General features: G+C 37.2%; 5 protein-coding genes across 13 annotated transcripts in view; 3 read left to right on the top strand and 2 right to left on the bottom strand.

The window, feature by feature from the left end:
* LOC135161214 (homeobox protein cut) overlaps positions 1–6,026 on the top strand; it is a 77,176-nt gene extending 71,150 nt beyond the window's left edge. For all 7 annotated transcript variants that reach the window (XM_064118593.1, XM_064118596.1, XM_064118597.1 and 4 more), the window contains exon 9: positions 265–6,026. In XM_064118593.1, the coding sequence (XP_063974663.1) occupies positions 265–1,982 (1,718 nt within the window). In that variant the 3' untranslated portion in view covers positions 1,983–6,026. The remainder of the gene's footprint in view (positions 1–264) is intronic.
* A 724-nt stretch (positions 6,027–6,750) lies between these two features.
* Positions 6,751–10,557, bottom strand: LOC135161236 (ubiquitin-conjugating enzyme E2 G1). The gene is made up of 6 exons (XM_064118641.1): positions 10,398–10,557; positions 9,112–9,214; positions 8,817–8,914; positions 8,534–8,712; positions 8,201–8,327; positions 6,751–7,917 (listed from the first exon to the last, which is right to left on the bottom strand). Exons 1-5 carry the CDS (start codon positions 10,441–10,443, stop codon positions 8,247–8,249), a joined length of 507 nt encoding a protein of 168 aa, XP_063974711.1. The 5' UTR covers positions 10,444–10,557; the 3' UTR covers positions 6,751–7,917; positions 8,201–8,246.
* Positions 10,558–10,770: 213 nt separating this feature from the next.
* LOC135161227 (alpha-1,3/1,6-mannosyltransferase ALG2) lies at positions 10,771–12,308 on the top strand. Its single transcript, XM_064118629.1, has 2 exons — positions 10,771–11,182; positions 11,284–12,308. The coding sequence occupies exons 1-2, from the start codon at positions 10,940–10,942 to the stop codon at positions 12,250–12,252; spliced, it is 1,212 nt and encodes a 403-aa protein (XP_063974699.1). The 5' UTR covers positions 10,771–10,939; the 3' UTR covers positions 12,253–12,308.
* Positions 12,309–12,686: 378 nt separating this feature from the next.
* Positions 12,687–18,776, top strand: LOC135161215 (ATP-dependent DNA helicase Q4). 3 transcript variants are annotated; one of them, XM_064118599.1, is made up of 4 exons: positions 13,054–13,360; positions 13,471–13,627; positions 13,721–13,831; positions 13,998–18,776. In XM_064118599.1, exons 3-4 carry the CDS (start codon positions 13,721–13,723, stop codon positions 18,375–18,377), a joined length of 4,491 nt encoding a protein of 1,496 aa, XP_063974669.1. In that variant the 5' UTR covers positions 13,054–13,360; positions 13,471–13,627; the 3' UTR covers positions 18,378–18,776. The 3 variants fall into 3 exon arrangements, with proteins under 3 accessions (XP_063974670.1, XP_063974669.1, XP_063974668.1); XM_064118598.1 differs by having other exon boundaries at positions 13,457–13,627; XM_064118600.1 differs by lacking the exons at positions 13,054–13,360; positions 13,471–13,627 and adding an exon at positions 12,687–12,995.
* Positions 18,597–19,662, bottom strand: LOC135161235 (uncharacterized). The gene is made up of 2 exons (XM_064118640.1): positions 19,495–19,662; positions 18,597–19,097 (listed from the first exon to the last, which is right to left on the bottom strand). Exons 1-2 carry the CDS (start codon positions 19,660–19,662, stop codon positions 18,714–18,716), a joined length of 552 nt encoding a protein of 183 aa, XP_063974710.1. The 3' UTR covers positions 18,597–18,713.
* Positions 19,663–19,879: the final 217 nt, after the last annotated feature.

Below are 19,879 nucleotides of genomic sequence, written 5' to 3'. Positions count from 1 at the left end.
GACAAAAAGGATTAACTACAATGACCATTAACTTTTCTTTAATTTCCCTCATTTCGTTGACCTTTCGATTCCGAGATATTATTCCAAAAGTTGTGGTTACCGCTTCGTTATTGACTTGATTTATCTAACATGCTTTATACTATTATAAAAATTATGCTATAAATTATATTATTATATTCGGAAAACCCATAAGAGCGTTCAAACTATAGAGACTTCTGTTACGCCAAAGAGCCAAGATATTAAATGGAATTTTATTATTTTCAGCATGCGGAACCCCCATGAAGCCAATGCCCCCAACAAAACTCGTCCAGGAGCAGCTTCAAAACGCGGCGAAAGCCCAAGCAGCAGCACAAGCAGCTGCTGTGGCGGCGGCGCAACATCAAGAGCACCAGATGCAATTGGGTCCACCGTCAGGTCCCCAGCACGGCAGTCATCCAGTACCACCACCACCAATGATGCTGACACCACCTGGCACCCACCACGGCGCAACTCATGCCGCTCAATTGTCCATCCAAGAGCTTCAGAAGAAGCAGCACCAGCAGCAGCAGCAGCAGCAACAGCAGCAACAACAAATGGGTCTTCACTCTCCGCACCAGATGACCCCCTCACCCCTGCGTAGTCTTCATCCCCATATCTCGCCGAGTGTCTATGAGATGGCAGCATTAACGCAGGATCTAGACACACAAACAATCACAACGAAGATCAAGGAAGCGTTACTAGCAAATAATATTGGACAGAAGATCTTCGGTGAAGCTGTGCTCGGACTATCGCAGGGTTCAGTGAGTGAGCTTCTCAGTAAACCAAAGCCCTGGCACATGCTCAGTATAAAAGGTAGAGAACCATTCATCAGGATGCAGTTGTGGCTGGCGGATGCCCACAATGTCGATAGACTCCAAGCGTTGAAAAATGAGAGGCGCGAGGCCAACAAGAGACGTCGCAGCAGTGGTCCGGGACATGACAACAGCTCAGACACATCGAGCAATGATACAGCTGATTTTTACCATGCCTCAGGTTCCCCCGGACCAGGCCCTCCCTCCGCAAAAAAACAGAGGGTTCTTTTCTCTGAAGAGCAGAAAGAAGCACTGAGACTTGCATTTGCCCTAGATCCCTATCCCAACGTAGCCACCATTGAATTTCTCGCTGGCGAGCTTGCCCTATCCTCGAGGACAATAACAAATTGGTTCCACAATCATAGAATGAGGCTCAAACAGCAAACGCCACATGGTCAGCCGGAGCCACAATCACCGAGGGAGCCTGGACAGCCGTTTGATCCAGTACAATTTAGACTGCTCTTGAACCAAAGACTGCTTGAGATACAGAAGGAGAGATTGGGACTGGGGAATGTGCCAATTCCCTACTCGCCGTACTTCAATCCAAATCTTGCGACTCTCATGAGCAATGCTTTGAAGGAGCAGTGCTCAGGTCTGGACCTCTCGATGGGCTCGTTGAAGAGGGAGCCCAATCAGGAGTTTGAGGACGATGACGGGGAGGATGCTATGAGTAATCTTGGTAGCGAGGATTCAGATGGCTCAGCATCTAGTATAAAACGTGAGCCCAGCGATCACAGTCAAACACAACCAACCGCAGCTACCTCGGCAAGATCCAACAGGAGAAAGCCAGCAGCTCCTCAGTGGGTGAATCCAGAGTGGCAGGAGCCAGCCAGAACCGGTGATGAAGTTATTATCAATGGCGTTTGTGTTATGCAGACTGATGATTATGGAGTTAAAAGGGAAACCGAAGAGACGATAAGAGTTGAACCAACACCTGTACAGGACAGATACGATGATGATGCGCAGAGCGATGTGTCATCGGTCTCTGGTAATAATGGACAGGATCGCGACAGTCCGATACCGAGTCCAAAGTCAGGTCAAAATAGTCCAATTACCTCACCACGACCACCGTCACAACAAAATGCCCAGGATAATGGAGAGAGTCCGAAGGAAATTGTTAAGCACGAGCCGGAGGAAACGTGGGATTATTAATCAAGTATTTTTTTTTTCTCTTTTGGTTGACACATTGTTTTATCAATTTTATTCCTTAAATCGTCATTTTCCATTCGATGCAGAACTACTGAACAGTCTTGTCATACTGACGTGGTTAGGCTTAAATATAATAAACATAAAGTGATCTTACAGAGAAAATTTATCTAGGACGGTATGGTGACAGTATGGTGGAGAACGTTAGTTATTTAATGTAATTTATAGCTAAAGTATAGATTTTTAGGTTTTTTAGGGAGGCAAAGCCAAGCGATAGGATTCGATGATTACAATAATATAAATACTGAATCCTGCCTATCAAATTGGGCATTATATCGAAGTTTAACGAGCATGTGGTGAACGACTGAATCACGAACAAACTTTGTATCTTACTTTTTTTCCTTTTTGTTGGTGAATCCGTTTCCATTTTTACGAGGCACTAATGATAGCGATTTTAATCACGGAGAATTTCAAGATGTTTTAATAACGGGAGCAAAATCAAAAAGTCTCTTCGTAGAACAAAAATTGTTTAAGATAAAATGAAACTTCAATGGATAAACCACCAGTGAGCGTCGAACAAAAAATGTATACTAAAGTCGTACATACATATATATATATACATATGTATAGCATATTAAATATATAAATTATTTAGCATCGATGTGCGCGAGAATGATATCAATCACACATTAGGCATTTTTTAATAATTGATGATAGAGTCATTGACCGTATTTGTTCTGTGAACGTTCTAGGTCGAAAAACAAATTGAAGAGAATATTGACAGTTGTGTCGTGTCGTGTCGTGAGGTAAATTTTTCTTTTCCAGGAAAATGCTATCGATTGAAAGTGCAATCTCTCCCTTTATCCCGCCCCCCCCCCCCCTAAATAATTGTTAGATTGAAGCATTAATTAATTTTTAATCAAAATGAAGATGAATGGAGTGAAAAATTTGTATAGGCAGTGTATGCGAGTTCAATGGGAATGAGCCCTAAAAGATACGTGAAGCGGATAAATTACATAATCATCGTGATTCATGTTATATCGTTTGTATTTTCTCTCACCTCCTCTCAACCCCTTCTTCCCTGATAGATATGTAAGCTGTTGATGTTATTTTTATTATTTCTTTTTCACTCGAGTTCGTTTTTTCATTCATGTTCATCTCTCGGTTTTTCTCATAAAATTCTCGTTATTTTGTTTATAAAAATACAACGAATGATTAATGGAAAATGAGAGATTTGTCATGAATATGGAAAAGTGAAATAAGAAACGAACAAAAAGGTAGAAAAAATACTTAAGGCCGTTACCAATGTTATTATTATCATTTCTATGAATAATTAATTATTACAATTATTGATTGATTGATTGATTGTGAAGAAAAATTTATAGTAATTATTGACAACTTCATTTTTTTCCCTTAGTTATCAAGATACGCCATCAATTCAAGTTCTCTGTAATTATTATTACATTTGATAGATGATTAATCTTGAGAGTACGTAGCCAAAAAATTCAATGGAAAGTGAGGAAAAATACTACAAATAAGTGAGCAAAAGAAAGAACGATAGAGGGTTTTATCGATAGCTCATGAGAATTTTATATATATTCTTTCTTCTCTTTTTTTATAAAAAAAAAAAACTAATTCACTCCAGTGCTGAAGTCTTCAATGCTGCGTGAATAAATTATTTTTTAACATTACCAATTCACTGGTAATTGTAAAATAGGCTTTACTATTTTATTCACTATTATTATTATTATTATTATTATTATTATTGTAATATTAAGTTTTTCATTACGGTATATTACTAATTATTATTTGTCGATTTAAGTTTTTTTTTTTAATTATATCATTATTATTAAACTATTATTATTATTATTTTACAAATCCAAAACGGCTTGTGAAGCCAATGTGATAGAGCTTATGTGCGACGTGAGAAAGAGAAAAAACGAGCGAAAGAGAAACAATAGGATTAAGCCCAAATCCTACAGAAAACATAAAGTAAAAAGAAAAACCAGTGTATATGCGGGCTGAGAAAGAATGAAATTCATAAAATAAATTTAACAGTTCGTAATACGTAATTTCTCAACTCGCATTCTTTGTAAATAAAATATTGTATGTATAAAAAAAGAAGTAAAAATGAATCGAAAAAAAAATAAGAACAAATTGAAAAATAATTCTCTGATTAAATACATTAACCCACACGATTATTAATACGGAAATAAAACTTGTATTATATTATATTTACTTATCAATCACAGTTAGCAATTATTGAATAGATATTCCTACTGAATTGAAATTAAAGTAACAATTTTAAAAGATACAACTATTACATAATAGCCGCAACACAGAAATCGATAATCGTCTTATCGATTTTAATGAATATAACATAAAGAATGAAAGAGTTAGTATGACTATAATGATTACAATTAAAGATAAGATGGTGAGGAGAAAAAAATTTAACTGCATCCTAATAAGAGATGAAATTTTGAGATAAACGTATCGAAAAAGCATATTCTCGATATTGAAAATCAAACTGAATCTTTATCAGACGACTTCACCTTCATAATTAAATTCTAGTCTTCAATTCATAACTGATGAAATTCACAAACTCATTTGAGTTTTGTTTTTCAAATGTTTTCGGATTAAAAAAAAAAATAACCGTACTGAAAAAAAGGGGCATTGCGAAAGAAAAACCAGTGAATAAATTTTTGTCTTAGAATTTTTCTTTATTCCTTATTTTTCCATGTAAATAAACAAATGTCTCATATTATAATTATTGAAATGCTAATATCTCGCTTCGACAATTGTACAAAGAGGCAGTGGTGGAGTCATTGAAAGCGAGAGAAGCGTATAAATAGGGTTTTACAACATCGAACTGCCTGAAGTATTGGCGGACAAGCCCGTGAATTAAAAGCTATTCATTTTCTTTCCTCGGAATGATTGGAAAAAAATAACAAATAACGGGTTTTAACCCGCCCATCAATTTTAAGGAAAATCCACGATCTCAGATGAAATATTTTCAATAAACTACTAACCCGAAAATAAATACATTTTGGACTTTTTAAATTCTTCAGATTGTCTTGCTTTTACCTCGTATTTAAGATAAACATTGATGCCACGTCTTAGGTAAAAGAAAATCACTCGAATGAAGAAATCAATGAATTCAATTAATATTTACTAATTGACGTGGCTGAGGCCAAAAAAGAAACCTATGAGAAAACAACCAAGTATTGTACATCATTCATTTGCATCATCGAATCCGAGTATAAATTAGCGTTTTGTAGATATTGAATAGAGGAAATAACGATACGATAGCTTTAATTATTTAATTGGAAATATCGCTTGTAATCGAGACGATAGGTGAATCAATGAAATTAAGTAGAGTGAAAAGTGAATGCATGCCTGAATCCGCGTACGAAAAGACACCTGTAATATAATAATGATGAATGATTAATTATTATTAAAGCTAGCATAGTTTTTCCGCGAATACATGTTTAAACCTCCCTCTCCCTCCCCCACCCCCGTGTTATCGAAGGAAATGAATGTGAGGCGAAAAGAAATCATATCGTAAACATAATGAATATTTTACAAATAAATGTAGATAGATATTCAGAATTTTTCGAACGAAAACACAATGGAATGAAGGGATAAAAAATCACCTCTCTATACCTCCCTATCTAACAATTCCGAGACATCTTATATCATTTTTGAAAAACTAAAAAGTGAATATGTTGCGATCAAAAGAAAATATTACAAACGATTCTGTCATTTCAGTAGTGGAAATAATGTATTTAAAGATGAAAAATTATCTAATAGTTTATTGATTTGTATTATCAGTTTTTGAATTGTATAATAGCATAAAAATTATCCTGTACATTGCATTAATAACACGAGCACTATTGTTTTAAAGAAAAAAATTGTACGTTTACGATTATTATACGAAGATAAAAAGAATGAAAAAATAAATAAGATAAACAAAAAACAAAATCATGAGCTGGTGAATGAGTATAATAAATTTTATTGTTAGTTATTCAATAAAATTATTAATTTCCGTCAGACGAGTTTCGCTCAATTTTATTTCTCACTTTCATTTCTATTTTTTATTTAAACTTTTTAATTATTAAAAGAAATGTAAATAATTTATTGTTGAAATAAAAAAGAACAAGTACACCTAAAGGATTTTTTAAAAACTATTCCAATTGATTTAAGCATTTACCTTGATTTGTGCATGCAGGGATTTAATTTTGAATATGTATAACATTATTATTATTTCGATTTATCAATTGTGGATAGATTTACTTCAATCGGTCTCCATTTCCGTCGGTATTTTATCACCATCCAACCAAAGTAATCAATATCTATATTAAACTTATTATAAATTACTACAATTGCATAACAGTAAATGTATAAAGTATTAATGAAAATTTTGTTATTTCAGTGGTAAAAAAAACTATTGAAGAATAAAAATTATTTTCATTGAAACCTTTCATTTACTGGAAAAGAACAGTCAATTTAAATGATTTATTGTTATTAATTTTTATCAATTGTAAATATATTTACTTACTCTCTATCCAGCCTTGATTATCAAAGGATTTCTTCTGTCAATATTTTCTCACCATTTAACCCAACTAATGGATATCCACTCTTATTCAATTGATCTTTAAAAAATTATAAAGACAAAGGGGCAAATTATTTTTTTAATCTGGTGAAGAACTAAACAGTCAATAACTCTTTATCAATAGGAATAAAATACTCAAAAAATTACTGAAAAGAAAAATGGTATGTTTCTCCTTTTTATTTGTTTAACCATTAGCTTTCATCATAAAAATGGCATATTCCATGGTTAAAATGATCATCACTGAATGAAATCATTAAAAAAATGTCGCCACAAATGACCAAATTTAATAAAACTGCGAATTTTGCTTTAAAAAAATCTTTAGGGAACTGCAATGATTATTTTTTTCTCACTATGAAATTATAACCTGTGATTGACAATTAAAATAAGTTCATTCAGCTGTTTTGTTCTGTATTATTAATCATAATTAAGTTACTCTAGAATTGGATGTTTGTTATTTTTTTTTCATCATTTGGCAACTGACACATATCAGCAGAATTTACTTAATATCATTGATCAATATCGTTGCTGATTTTTCCATATTCGCTCATCATGCTACATTCATCATTCTCTATTATCAGTATTATTATCAATTTAATAATAATTCGTACGTTTTTCTTTTCGATTTCCATGTTTTGCTTCTTTTTCATTTTTTATCATTCACTGGTATATTACATCAATGATTATTACATCCCGTTCTTTAAAAATTTACAAAATTTTTTTTTATCTTCATACGAAAGTAAGAAAATACGAAACGATCCTAAGGAATTATTGTTTGAGTGATAATAGAACATAAAGTATTACTTTAAATAATTAATGGGAGTTTTGGGGCAATGGCAGGGCTGGATTTTTAAGTGTTTTCAATAATACGCCCTTGGGAAATTTATGCTGGGGAGGAAAAACCAGAAAGAAGAAAGAAGTTTCAATTTTCTTCGAGTTTTACAACAACTATGAATATTTAAGATAATTAGTCGTACAGATAATTTTTTTCACTTTTTCATCATGATGTATAGTCAATCATTACTTTTCTCTGCTTTACCATGTAAAGGATGAGCTACGAGGGTATTTTTTCATTCTTTCCTTTGCTTGTTAATGGTATGTCCAGTAACGGTCGTCCAATTTTCCATAGACTTGAAACCGTCGTTGTGAAAATGTGAAGAGAACTCACTTCACGCCGATTCTGGTATTTTATTATGAAAATTTGCATTGCTTTTTTGTTTATTTCGGTATTATGTAGGAAGGGACAGGCGTATTTCCGCTTTCAGTGGCACTGTTTGTCCATTGAGCATAATCACTCAACTTGATTTTGCATTTGTAATGCACGCGGCTTCCCTGAGATGATGAAAATAATTAATGAGTAGAAACAATGATAATAATAAGTAACTTCAAGTTTTCCAGGGTCCAAGGATTATTTATTCGATGAAATTGATTTCGTCAAAAATGATTCTTTTTGGGCAAATGCAAGGGGAAGTATTTTTAAAAATGGATTATGTTTTTTTAAAGTTTTGAAGACTGGTAAATTTAGAGGAACATTTGTGTGTTGTTGCTGTTTTCATATACTGCGAAATATTTTTTGGGCGGTTGGATTATGTGAATGCTCAAAAAATTTATTTACCAGAATTAAATAAGTCTTTCCGTTTGAATATTACTTTTTTCTCCCCCTACAAACACTCCTCTTGGCTTTTTCGGACGCACCTCGCTACTTTTCGTTTGAACTCTGTGTAACTTTCCCTCCACTCTTTCTGCAAATTCAATAAATAAAAAATTAAAATTTCAAAAATGTTTTTAGATTCATTTACTTTAACTCAATTGCCATAATCTTTCAACCAATTTCTAGGCCTTCAAGTTTGTTACGATTAGGTAAATAATTTTACAATTGAATTCAAACATGCAATTGATAATTAAGTGAGCACAAATGTTCTTTCATATGCTGTAAATGAAAACTTACGGCGGCATCTACATTGGCAGGACTTTCGTCATTAGGATCAGCCAGCATACTTATAACACTGATGAGAATCGTCTCAACTGTATGGACTGGAAGCCATCTCTCTGATGCTTTCTCATAGCCCCATTTGTCATCTCCAGGCTCGTGGAGGATCGATATGCAGACATCGCCGTTCTTCTCAACTGTAATTTTTACAGAATTGATAATTATCACCAATTTTGACTAATATTCATATTTTAATTGAAAAATATTTTGTAAACGAGGAAGAAAGAGCAAAATAACTCACTGTTTGGATGCCATATTTCTGTTATAAATTTCATTCTTGGTGGCCTGAGTGGATACTCTTTGGGAAACTGTAAATGCGCTTTGAAGAATCCTCCTTCGCTGTTGATTAAAATAATAAATTTAATGAGACAGTTTGTTATAATTCATCGAAATGTCTTCCTCACACAGGTTGGTATATAAAATTTCAAGAGTTTAAGAAAAATTTGGCCTAATTCTAATTGTAACTCGGGGGGATATATTTTTCATGAGTACCGTATTAAAACTGTCAGCAGGAGAAAATTTTGTAATAAACTTACTACAGTGTATCCGGAGGTCCAATAATGAGGACTTCCCATCTATAAATATCATTGTCATCTACGAGGCCAGCTGAAAACCCTTCTACTGGGTTTTTATTCAATTCTAGAACAGAAAAATGAGCAATATTAATTCAAGCATCACTTCCTCGTCAGCTCACGCCTTCTTCAAAAAATCGAAGGATCTCAGTAGCAGCAAGTGGCCCAGTGACTCACCCACGAATGAGGTTAGGAATATCTACCAATCATGGGGCCAATCAAAAAAAAAAAATCTAAAATTCATCTGAAGTATCACGTCACCCCCAAGAGTAAAAAAAATCACAAAATGCATGAAAAAAAAAATCATCAAGGCTCTGTCCCATTCATGAAAAGAGAATCACATGTTTCTGCTTGCAAATTCAACTTTCTCTCTCAAAATTCCCAAGCCAAACAAAAGGACTCGAACCAAGAAAGCGATGCCATCTCGAAAGTAGGCAGATTGACCTTCGGGGCGTAACTTCGAATATGCTCTCACGACACGAACATAATTTCTGCAGAATCCCCTCTTCCAACCCCTCTTTCTCTTATTTTCCATTTATGATAAACCAGAGTTTCGCATGTACGATATTACAATACGAGTAAAAAATAATGAAAAAATGATGGGAAAACAATGAGTTCTCGATATTCAATGTCTGTGGCGTAAATGCTAATAATAAATGGTCGTACATTATTTTTGGTCTGGTGAGAAGCTTTGGTTGCCTCGTGCAATGCACGATGATATCCATGAATTATATGTACCCACACACGCATGCATACACCCATAAGCAGTTTCCCCACACCCACGAGTCTCCATGGAGCAAATACCTCGAAGATTGAATTTTAAATGCTCAATGGTTGTTGTCAAAAACTAAAAAGTTGAGCCCTCAAATTGTGGCACAATAAAAAGTGAGTTGAAACATTCTTTGCAAATGATAGGTTAACATTTATTCATGGGGTATCCGACGTACGGAACGGGTTATTGATTTTTGCTGGCCGATCGGGGCGTACAGTAACTGAAGTATAAAATAAAAATGAAAAATTGAGGATAAAAACCAGCGGAAATACTCCCTCAATGAAGAAGTAAAACAGTTGAAGAAAATTTTTCAATAAAAAGTTGATGATAATGTAAGCACAAATGGATGAGCTGCGGCACGGATATTGTCCCTCGCTAGGAGCTAAAAATGGTCCCCTCTCGATTATGACTCGCATATATGACACGACGATGAAGAAAACACTATTTCAAACACGTAATTCATTAATTTTATCAATACCTGATAATTGTTTTCTTAGTAGAAGTGCGGACTGTGGCTCTGACATTAATATAAAGTTGATTTAAATAAGACTAAAATTGAAAAACAATCACTTTTGGGTTGACTTGGAAAGATGGCTAGGTACGTCACGGAAGCCTTCAGTGGACATGCGCAGAATTTTTGTTAAAACATATGTTCTTCCGTTAGTTGATTTTTCCGAAAGGCGACGCCAGCGCCAAGCGGCACACTCGTTTTGTTTTTGTACTAAATTGGGAAATTACCAACCGGTAAAGACGATTCCTTAAATTAAGAAAGTCATATTTTCCAATCTTGTTTTGCCCCCCCCCCCAAATTCCGACGACAAAAATGTATAGTTACTTCGCCTCTAGTCTTTTCATTCCACTCGTTCCAACTGACAGCTGTTTTCGAAGGTAAAAACAAATGGAGTGAACCGAAATGTAAACTCCCCAATGGTTATATTTTTTTCCATTTACATGTGACGTGTACATCACATCGTGTAATTAACTTTTCTAAGCATTCGTCAAAGTCTGCGCTTAAATAAAATGGTTAGAATAACATTTTTGCATCCTGATTTGGGAATTGGTGGAGCAGAAAGGCTCGTTGTCGATGCCGCTGTTGCTCTGAAGAAGCAAGGACATGAGGTTAATTTTATTACAAGTTTTTATGATCCTGAGAGGTGCTTCTCAGAGATCAAGGATGAAACTATTCCTGTTCACGTGGTTGGAGACTGGATTCCGAGGCACATTCTCGGGAGATTTTTCGCTTTATGCGCTTATATTCGCATGGTAAATAATAACAAACAATTCTATTGTTTCATTCCAAATGTAATGGAGGAAACAATCATACCATTGCACAATGCTTGAAATTATTGATATTTTTATTGTAGATCTATGCCGCCTGTTGGATCTACTTCATGGAGCACCGACCACATGTAGTTTTTTGCGATTTGGTATCTGTATGCATTCCCTTTCTCCGTCTGTCTGTTCCAAAAGTTATATACTACTGCCACCATCCGGACCAAGTACTGACAGCACCTGGTGGCCATCTAAAGTCTTTATACCGAACACCACTCAATTACTTGGAAGAAATAACTACTGGACAAGCCGATAAAATATTTGTCAACAGCATTTATACTTCTAAAGTCTTTAAGAAGACCTTCACACGATTGTCTATCACACCAGAGATTTTATATCCATCTCTCCACACTCATTTCTTCGACTCTAGTTATGCGGCTCCTTTGGAAAAAACTTTAGACATGAAATTGCCTGATGATAGCATTATTTTACTTTCGATAAATCGATACGAGAGGAAGAAGAACTTGGGACTGGCCATAGAAACTCTGGCAGAACTCAGGCATTACATGACTGAGGAACAATTCAATCGGACATTTCTAATAATGGCAGGGGGTTACGACAAAAGGGTCGAGGAGAATGTGGAGCACCACTTGGAGCTGGTGGGGCTTGCGTCTGAGCTTGGAGTCACCAACAAAGTTATTTTCCTCCGATCTCCATCGGATTCTGATAAAGTCTCACTTCTTAAACACTGTCATTTACTAATTTATACTCCACCGAATGAGCATTTTGGGATTGTTCCACTGGAAGCTATGTATTTCGAAAAACCTGTGGTGGCTCACAACTCTGGAGGACCAATGGAAACAGTTGTCAATGATGTCACCGGGTTTTTAGTAAACGAATTGAGTGCTGAAATATTTGCCCAAAAAATTGTGGTTCTCATTCGGGATAAAGAGATGAGGTCAATACTTGGGAGAAAGGGGAAGGCTAGGGTCATTAAGACTTTCAGTTTTGATGCATTCAGTGATCAGCTGAATAAAACTATTGATAGTTTGTTGATTTAATATGGTTGGCTGGGAGTGGTCTTATATGAAGAATAAATATTTTCATATTAAGGATATTGAAGTTCAATCATTTTGAGAAACTCAAGAATCTATCAATTTTCAAATTGTGCCGTTAAGAAATTTTATTTTTTGCCCTTTGAATGTTTGGCGCGGTTTCACATCACCACGTGATCTGTTGTAAAGCCACCATTGGCGCGACAAACGGACAACTTTCGCAGAATCAGCCAGTTGCAACTAGAATTCCCCAGATTCCTCCATTCTTTTTCTAGATTTAAGCGCGTAAGGCTCAATTTAAATATTATTCAAATAATAAACAATTAAACGACAATAGTTAAGACAAATACCCAAATAGAATGAAAATAAATAAAATACTAGACATGTGTGTAGGATTACTTTAGGGTGAAAAGGATTGGTAGTGAAAAACTCACGAATCACTTAACTCTTTAAAAGTATTTAATAATATATAGAAAACTGTAGACTTTACAACTCTCGTTTGAGAGATCTTCAACTCTAGAAGATCTCTCAATCAAACTATGACCTTGTCTTATCAAAAGTCACACTCAACGTTCTGGGGGGGCTCCGTTTGTACTTGTTCAACTGTACAGAGAATTTTCAAACGGTGAGAGCACCACTGTGCAGGGATTCAACTGTCGAGACAAAAAGCTAGGGGTCGCATGCCCTCAACTGTTTCCCTTCAGGCCCAACCCCTACTCAGTCTACGTCATCGGGGACGCTGAGCCTAGGTGAGAGAAATGGAAGAGAGGGAATTCAGAAGAGAATGAGAGGGGTCGAAAGGTTCGAACACTTGGCGAGGAGAAATTAAGGGGAAGGGGGTTTTCCCAAGGGGTTTAGGGCATGGTTTATGGAAATAGTTTTTGAAGGGTTTTGAATTGTCTGCCCACATGTTGAGCAATTAAAGAAGTGGACGTGAGGGATTTTATATTTGATGTGCAAAATATCTTGAATCTTCGAAAATAAAACTGTTGTTTCATGATAGGGTTAGGGATTTCGAAATGTCTGGAAGAGGTGGAGATAAAACGAATGGGTTTATTATAGGATTAAAATATTTTTGAGGGATTTTTCGAGAATGTACGCTTGGTCATTGAAAGTGAGTGTCAGGGGTTTTCCCGCTCATTAATTATGTTATTTCTGCAGATTTCCTAATGTTATTATTTATAATATTACTTAATTTGTTAACTTGTAGTTGGATTTTTAAAGGTAATTCTCATTCTCATTGTGGGATCAGAGCGCCACTAGGGAGTTACTAGGGAATGTAGGGTTGTACACAACACTACTTCTCCCCCCCCCCCTCGCGCCAACCACTACACGTCGCCTCTCCCCACTGTCTTTACGCGGGCTTTATTTACTTTTTACCGTTAGTAACCTCAAAGAAAAATACTATCTCGAACATTTGATTTGATCTTACTCATTGAAATTCATTCAGTTAAAATCAAATTAATAATTTCAGATGGAGTTACTTGAAAACCCATCGATAAAAATCAAATATCAAAAATGCAAACTACGAGTGAAACGATGGGAGAGCGATTACATGGAGAAATACGGTAGAAGACCCAACAAGGTAGGCACTCATTTGACAATTACACAATTTATATGGGTTACATTTTATTGCCACTAGTTATCTCTGTCATTGTTTGCCCGTAATATGTAACTTAATGAGGCATCCATATTCTCTTTTTCCTGGTTTAATTCAAGCCTTAATAGATCTTAGTCTTTTTCCTTCACAGAATGACATAAGAAAGGCAGACTCAAAGATAAAAGAATCCTATAAAATGTATTGGCAGCTAAAGACGCAAGCCCTGGAAGAAACCCTTCTGGACATCACCTTTACAGATGAAATTCAGGCAAACGTATCTGCCAACGCTTTCTCAGACTCCCTCTCCATGGACGCCTCCCTGAACTTGACCCTGAACACATCTAATAACTTGGAAACACCAGAAGTTATATCAAAGGACGCCAATTTGGAAACCTCTCTGAAAAACGTGGAGAACATTGACCCCGAAAAATCATCGACCAAATCAGAGAACTCTCCAAAAAAGACAGATTCACCTCTTAACACTTCTGACTCCAAAACAAACAATGTTAACATTGAGGGAGCCTGGGGTGATCATTTAAACAAAGTTCAGGATATCTCTAAGAAGAACACAAAACGCTTAGTGGGAAGATCAACATCCTTTCAATTGTCCCAAAAGAAATTCACATCTGGGAATTTCCCAAAACGAAACCCAAGAAAATCCTTATCGCTGACCAAAATAAAATCCAAAACCGATCTGGATAAATCTGAGGGTGTGTCTTCCTCTTTAAAGAATGGAAAATCCTTCGAGACTGATCAGGAAGTGGCCTTCGACGATGAAATATTCGGTGAAAACGTAAAGATAGCTCAATTGGAGACGAAAATATCTGCCCAACCAATCAATGCTATTCGAAAATTGATGAATGGAGCTCCAATACTTGCAGAAAGGAAATTAAATCCCGGGTGGCTGGAGAGATGTGCCAAAGATGTGGATATGGAGACTTTGCCTCCTGCCAATACCCAAAGACTGTCAGGCATCAGTGATTCTGGTGTAGAATCCATGGACACAAGCGTCTTCTCACCTCTTGAGAATACTCCATCAATCAGTGCTGAAAACTGGAGACAAATTTCAGATGACGAGGAATTTGTCTGCAATAGTGATTCTGACGAGGAGTACAATAGAAAGCGAGTGAGGAATCGGAGAAAAACCTCTGATGAAGGTTTACCAGAATTTAAACGTCCGTGTCTTGGGCAGTTACAACAAGAAATACCGGTTGAGATATCTCCACGTCTCCGAGTGCCTCAAGATATTGCCATTAGTTCTAAAGTAGGAGAACCTGTTTTCAATAACATTCAAACTGTACCAAAAAAAGAAGAAAAAGTTGTTGATGATAAATTACGAAGCGCCAATCAAATCGCTGAAAATGTTGCACCGAAAAAATTAGCAGAATCAACATCAACTCAAGCCAAAAGTAAACTTACCAGAAAATCTAAAAAGTTAAGATCTGATGATGAAGAGCAAGATAAGGAGAAGCCAAACCCGAAGAAACGTCAAGTACGTAAACAACAATCGGGGACAAAACCTCGCAGAGTCAGCCAAAGGACTACAAGGAACCGAAAAAACGTAGAATCAGAAGACAAAGAACCCGAGGAAGCATGTGAAGACGAACAACAAATAAAATCCGCTCCAAACATTCCGATCTACGGGGTTGAAGCTCTGGAGGTAGTTCCGAGGTTCGCAGTCCCCAAGGAAACGAAGGGCGATCTGATCTCCGAATTCTCACAGACAATAGGAAAATCTCCGGCGTCCGAGACATTAATGAAAAAACCCAAAAGCCTCATGACAGAAAAAGAAAAATTCCAGGCAAAAATAGAGTCTGGAAAGGTGAATGAAAATTTTGTACGAATAAATCTGAAGAAGAAGGTGTATGTTCGGGGTAAACGTTCCTTCAATTTCTCCAGATACAGGAAGAATCAGTGGAAACAGAAGAAGAAGGAACTGGCGTCATCAGAGGGAGCACTTGATCTGGCGGATTTAGCTGAGAAGAACACGTGTTTTAAATGTGGAGGGACTGGACACATCTCTCGAACTTGTCCTGCGATGAAGAGTGACCAATTACTCCCTCTAGAAGAAACTCCCGACGATATTTCAGAGTTTCCGACTCTGGAAGAAGTGGAGAAAATGGCAAACGAGGAAGCAATTCGTGCCCATGCAACGAGAATCAATCTCCTCCCAAAATGTCCATCAATGTCCAGTAAAAATCCATCAAAAACGGACGAAGAAATTTACTTTGACGATAGCGACTTTGAGAACATTGATGAGGAGGAGGAGGAGGAGGAGGAGGAAGTGGCCATGGTCGGTCATAAAATCCCGGAGGATCTTGTCGCCAGACTATTACCGCCATTGAATGGTGCAATCGACCCTGTATACTCTCTGCTCAGCACGGGACAACTTCAAGCGACCCCTAAAGAGGTGTTCAGCGCTTTAAAACTCTTTGGACACAGTAACTTCCGTCCTGGCCAGGAAAAAGCAGTCATGAGAATTCTCTCTGGTCAGTCGACCTTGGTGACGCTATCCACAGGTTCTGGAAAGTCCCTCTGCTATCAGCTCCCAGCGTATCTCTACTCCAAACGATTCCACTGCATAACTCTTGTTATTTCTCCTCTGGTATCACTCATGGACGATCAAGTGACAGGAATCCCATCTTTCCTGTCAGCGGCTGCTCTTCATACTGGCCAGAGTCAGAGTGTTCGAGAAAAAATAATGCAGACCGTCAGAGATGGAAATCTAGACATTTTGTTGGTATCTCCAGAGGCTGTTGTTGCTGGTGAAAGATCAACGGGCTTTGGTGGTTTGTTGAGACAACTTCCACCAATTGCATTCGCTTGCATTGACGAGGTCCACTGCATTTCCCAATGGTCCCATAATTTCAGACCCTCTTACTTGATGATCTGCAGAGTTCTCCTGGAGAAACTTGGGGTGAAAACAATTCTGGGATTGACCGCGACGGCAACCAGGCGCAATGTTGAGAGCATCGTTGAGTATCTACGGATTAGCGATGGAGTTGGCGGAGTTATCTCAGACATTCCAATGCCAAATAATTTGATTTTATCGGTCTCCAAAGATGAGAACAGAGATCAAGCACTGATGTCCCTGTTGAGAACTGAACGATTCACCAAATGTGGTTCCATAATTATTTACTGCACGAGAAGAGAAGAATGTTTGAGAATAGCAGGAACACTTCGAATATCTTTGCAAGACACAGTGGACAAGGGGAAATCCAAACCGAAGGCAAAAGTTTCTCAGATTGCAGAAGCTTATCACGCAGGTTTGGCTGCGAGTCGTCGTAAAGTTATCCAGAAAGCATTTATGAAAGGTGACACGAGAATTGTCGTGGCCACAGTGGCCTTTGGTATGGGTATCAACAAACCGGACATCAGAGCTGTTATTCATTACAATATGCCAAAGAGTTTTGAGGGGTACGTCCAGGAAGTTGGCAGAGCTGGAAGAGATAATTTGCCAGCTCACTGTCATCTCTTCTTGAGTCCACAAGACGATTGTGATAAGTGGGAGCTGCGTCGTCACGTGCATCAGGACGGAGTCGACAGACATACAATCAGAAAACTTCTCCAGAAAGTCTTCATCCCCTGCTCTTGTCCTCAATCCAAGTCTAAGAATCGCTGTCCAGGGCACGAGGTGGCTATTCCTATCGACGAGACTGTTGCAGCGCTCGATATTACAGAGGAAATGATATCAACTCTTCTCTGTTATCTTGAGCTGCATCCCAAGAAGTTTATCACTGTTTTGTCCTCCGTCTACATATCCGCAAAAGTCTCTAGTTACAGTGGACCTAAAGCTCTGAAAGCTGCTGCTCAGTCCTCTCCACCATTGGCAATGGCCATTGCTCTCGATGCTAAACGGGGGATATCTCATGAAAACAGCACTGTTATTGAGTTCCCCGTGGTTGATGTCGCCGCTGCTATTGGATGGGATAGTGGAGTTGTTAAAAGTCATCTTAAAAATTTGGAATGGATCACTGTCGAAGGAAAGTCCAAGAGAAGTGTTATTTCTGTGAAGTACGAAACGTTGGGGCTCAGGGTCAGAGCTCCTGGAGATCTTGATGATGCTGAATTGGACGAGGCTCTTGAAGCGCTCTTTGGGCGGGCCCAGTCTCAGGAAAAGTCTTCCTTGCATCAATTGGAAACCATTTACGAGGCTTTAGATGGGATCAGCTGTAGATCGATACGTGAGTGTGTGGAATTGAATGATGAGATCCTCAAGAAGTCGGAGAGTCTTAAAGTGAAGATCAGGGAGTATTTCCAATCTTCTGAACCTATAGAAATCGTCGAGAAAAGTGAGGGTAAACCGATTGCTAACGAATCATTAATCGTATCTGATGTTAGAAGTTTGATTTCTAGTTATAGGGATAATAATTTTACTGGGAGAGCAGTGGCTAGGATTTTTCATGGGATTCAGAGTCCTAATTATTTGGCATTGAATTGGAGCAGGTGTAGATTCTGGAGAGCACATCTGCAGACCGATTTCAATGTTATTGTGCAAATTGCTACTAGGGAAATTTTAGCTTCTAGGTGACGAATGGACGAGGACTGTCGAAGGGTTTAAAATAATTTTACCACTAAGTCATTGATATCAAGGTGGGGGTATTGAAAACGTACTAGTATCAGATATGAAGGAAGTGCCTTCGTTAAATTTCTAGCCATTATCCTCCTTGGTAGCTAAATTAAGCAGGCATTTTTTTGGTAGTAATTAAAATTAATAAAAAATATGTTTACATAAAAATTCACAAACCAGTTATATTTCCATGAAATATTCTCTTTATTTTCTCGACTCTACACAAAATTATCTGTCAATAACATCGCGCACATATCGACTGAAAGCAGCTATAAAAAATTTTAATAATTATTGAATTCATGTGACAGCTCTCTTCATGTAATTACACTGTTTAAAAAATTTGTACATTCTTATCTGCTGCATCTTACCGACTTTATTCATTCGCGTCTCGTGCTGACATAGTGCGCAAAATTCCGAAGTAATTCCATAAAAAGGCGATCGAAATTCCACGTCAGAGTCTTTCAAAAATTTGTTCTTGTGATGTGTCCATCGGTGGAATAACACTTCAAAGACCATGAGGCCAAGTGCAAACCATCTGCAGTAGAATATTGCGGGGAGAAAGAGAAAAATGGGATTTGTCTGCGCGAAGGATGTACCTTCTGGTGGTGGATCCACAAGACCTTGTTTTTTATTCTTGGCATTTTCTTTTGATGATAATTCCTCCTTGATCTTCCTTGGGATCTAGACATAGCCACAACATACATCTATCATTATCAATTATTGCGAAAAAAGTTGTTTGGGTCAAGTGATCGTTATAATGAGTTTTTTTTGTTTTTTCACATACAACCTCATCACCAAGTTGTTTTCCTTATCTACTCTAGAAAAAAATGTCTGACCTTTTCTGTAGTTGATCAAAGAATCATCATTCATAACGTTTATTTATTTCTTTATTGATATTTCTTAATCTGTCTCACAGGAAAGTGAAAGTAATTTTTAAAAGCAGAAGAAAAATATAATTGAAAAACTGTGAAAATCCAAGTAGGATGTGCCCGATAATTTCTCACATGTAAAAAACATTCTCGAACATTACCGACATCAGTCTCAACTCAAGACAAACACTAACAAATAAAGTACTTACTTGAAAGGGAACTCTTCTCCGCATATTCCTTGCCCCGACACTAATTTCTGGCTCTCCTGTTTCCGCATCATTAATGGAATGCATAAGTCCCTCACTAATTAAATCCTCGTGAACAGGTGAGAAGAGACTCTCCCCAGTCTCTTGATCAACAAAAATAAACTGTTCCATTACACTGGGTGTTTATGACGTGAGCTGCAGGCGACGTCTATAAAAAAAGACAGTCCAGAACAGAATAATTTCTGTTGTAAACGAGTTGTGGGTCACCAGGGTCACTTCCCGGATGTCTCGATCCTTTCTGTAAGTGTTTTCAAGAGTCCAAGAGTAAACAACCAATCAGGGAACCACATTAACTCCAACAATTAGCGATTACGTATTTAATCACGTT

Source organism: Diachasmimorpha longicaudata, chromosome 4, assembly GCF_034640455.1.
Source record: "Diachasmimorpha longicaudata isolate KC_UGA_2023 chromosome 4, iyDiaLong2, whole genome shotgun sequence".
NCBI classification, from domain to species: Eukaryota; Metazoa; Arthropoda; class Insecta; order Hymenoptera; family Braconidae; genus Diachasmimorpha; species Diachasmimorpha longicaudata.
Note: the sequence above shows the minus strand (reverse complement) of the source record. Positions and strands in the feature narration are given on the sequence as shown.

Coding starts and splice junctions, on each gene's coding strand:
- LOC135161236 (XM_064118641.1), bottom strand. CDS start 10,443: ATGTCAGAGCCACAGTCCGCACTTCTACTAAGAAAACAATTATCAG. Junction 9,215..10,397: donor ACTAAGAAAACAATTATCAG/GTATTGATAAAA, acceptor TTTCTGTTCTAG/AATTGAATAAAAACCCAGTA. Junction 8,915..9,111: donor GGACCTCCGGATACACTGTA/GTAAGTTTATTA, acceptor TTTAATCAACAG/CGAAGGAGGATTCTTCAAAG.
- LOC135161227 (XM_064118629.1), top strand. CDS start 10,940: ATGGTTAGAATAACATTTTTGCATCCTGATTTGGGAATTGGTGGAGCA. Junction 11,183..11,283: donor TATGCGCTTATATTCGCATG/GTAAATAATAAC, acceptor TTTTTATTGTAG/ATCTATGCCGCCTGTTGGAT.
- LOC135161215 (XM_064118600.1), top strand. CDS start 13,721: ATGGAGTTACTTGAAAACCCATCGATAAAAATCAAATATCAAAAATGC. Junction 13,832..13,997: donor ACGGTAGAAGACCCAACAAG/GTAGGCACTCAT, acceptor TTTCCTTCACAG/AATGACATAAGAAAGGCAGA.
- LOC135161235 (XM_064118640.1), bottom strand. CDS start 19,662: ATGGAACAGTTTATTTTTGTTGATCAAGAGACTGGGGAGAGTCTCTTC. Junction 19,098..19,494: donor GGAGAAGAGTTCCCTTTCAA/GTAAGTACTTTA, acceptor GGCTATGTCTAG/ATCCCAAGGAAGATCAAGGA.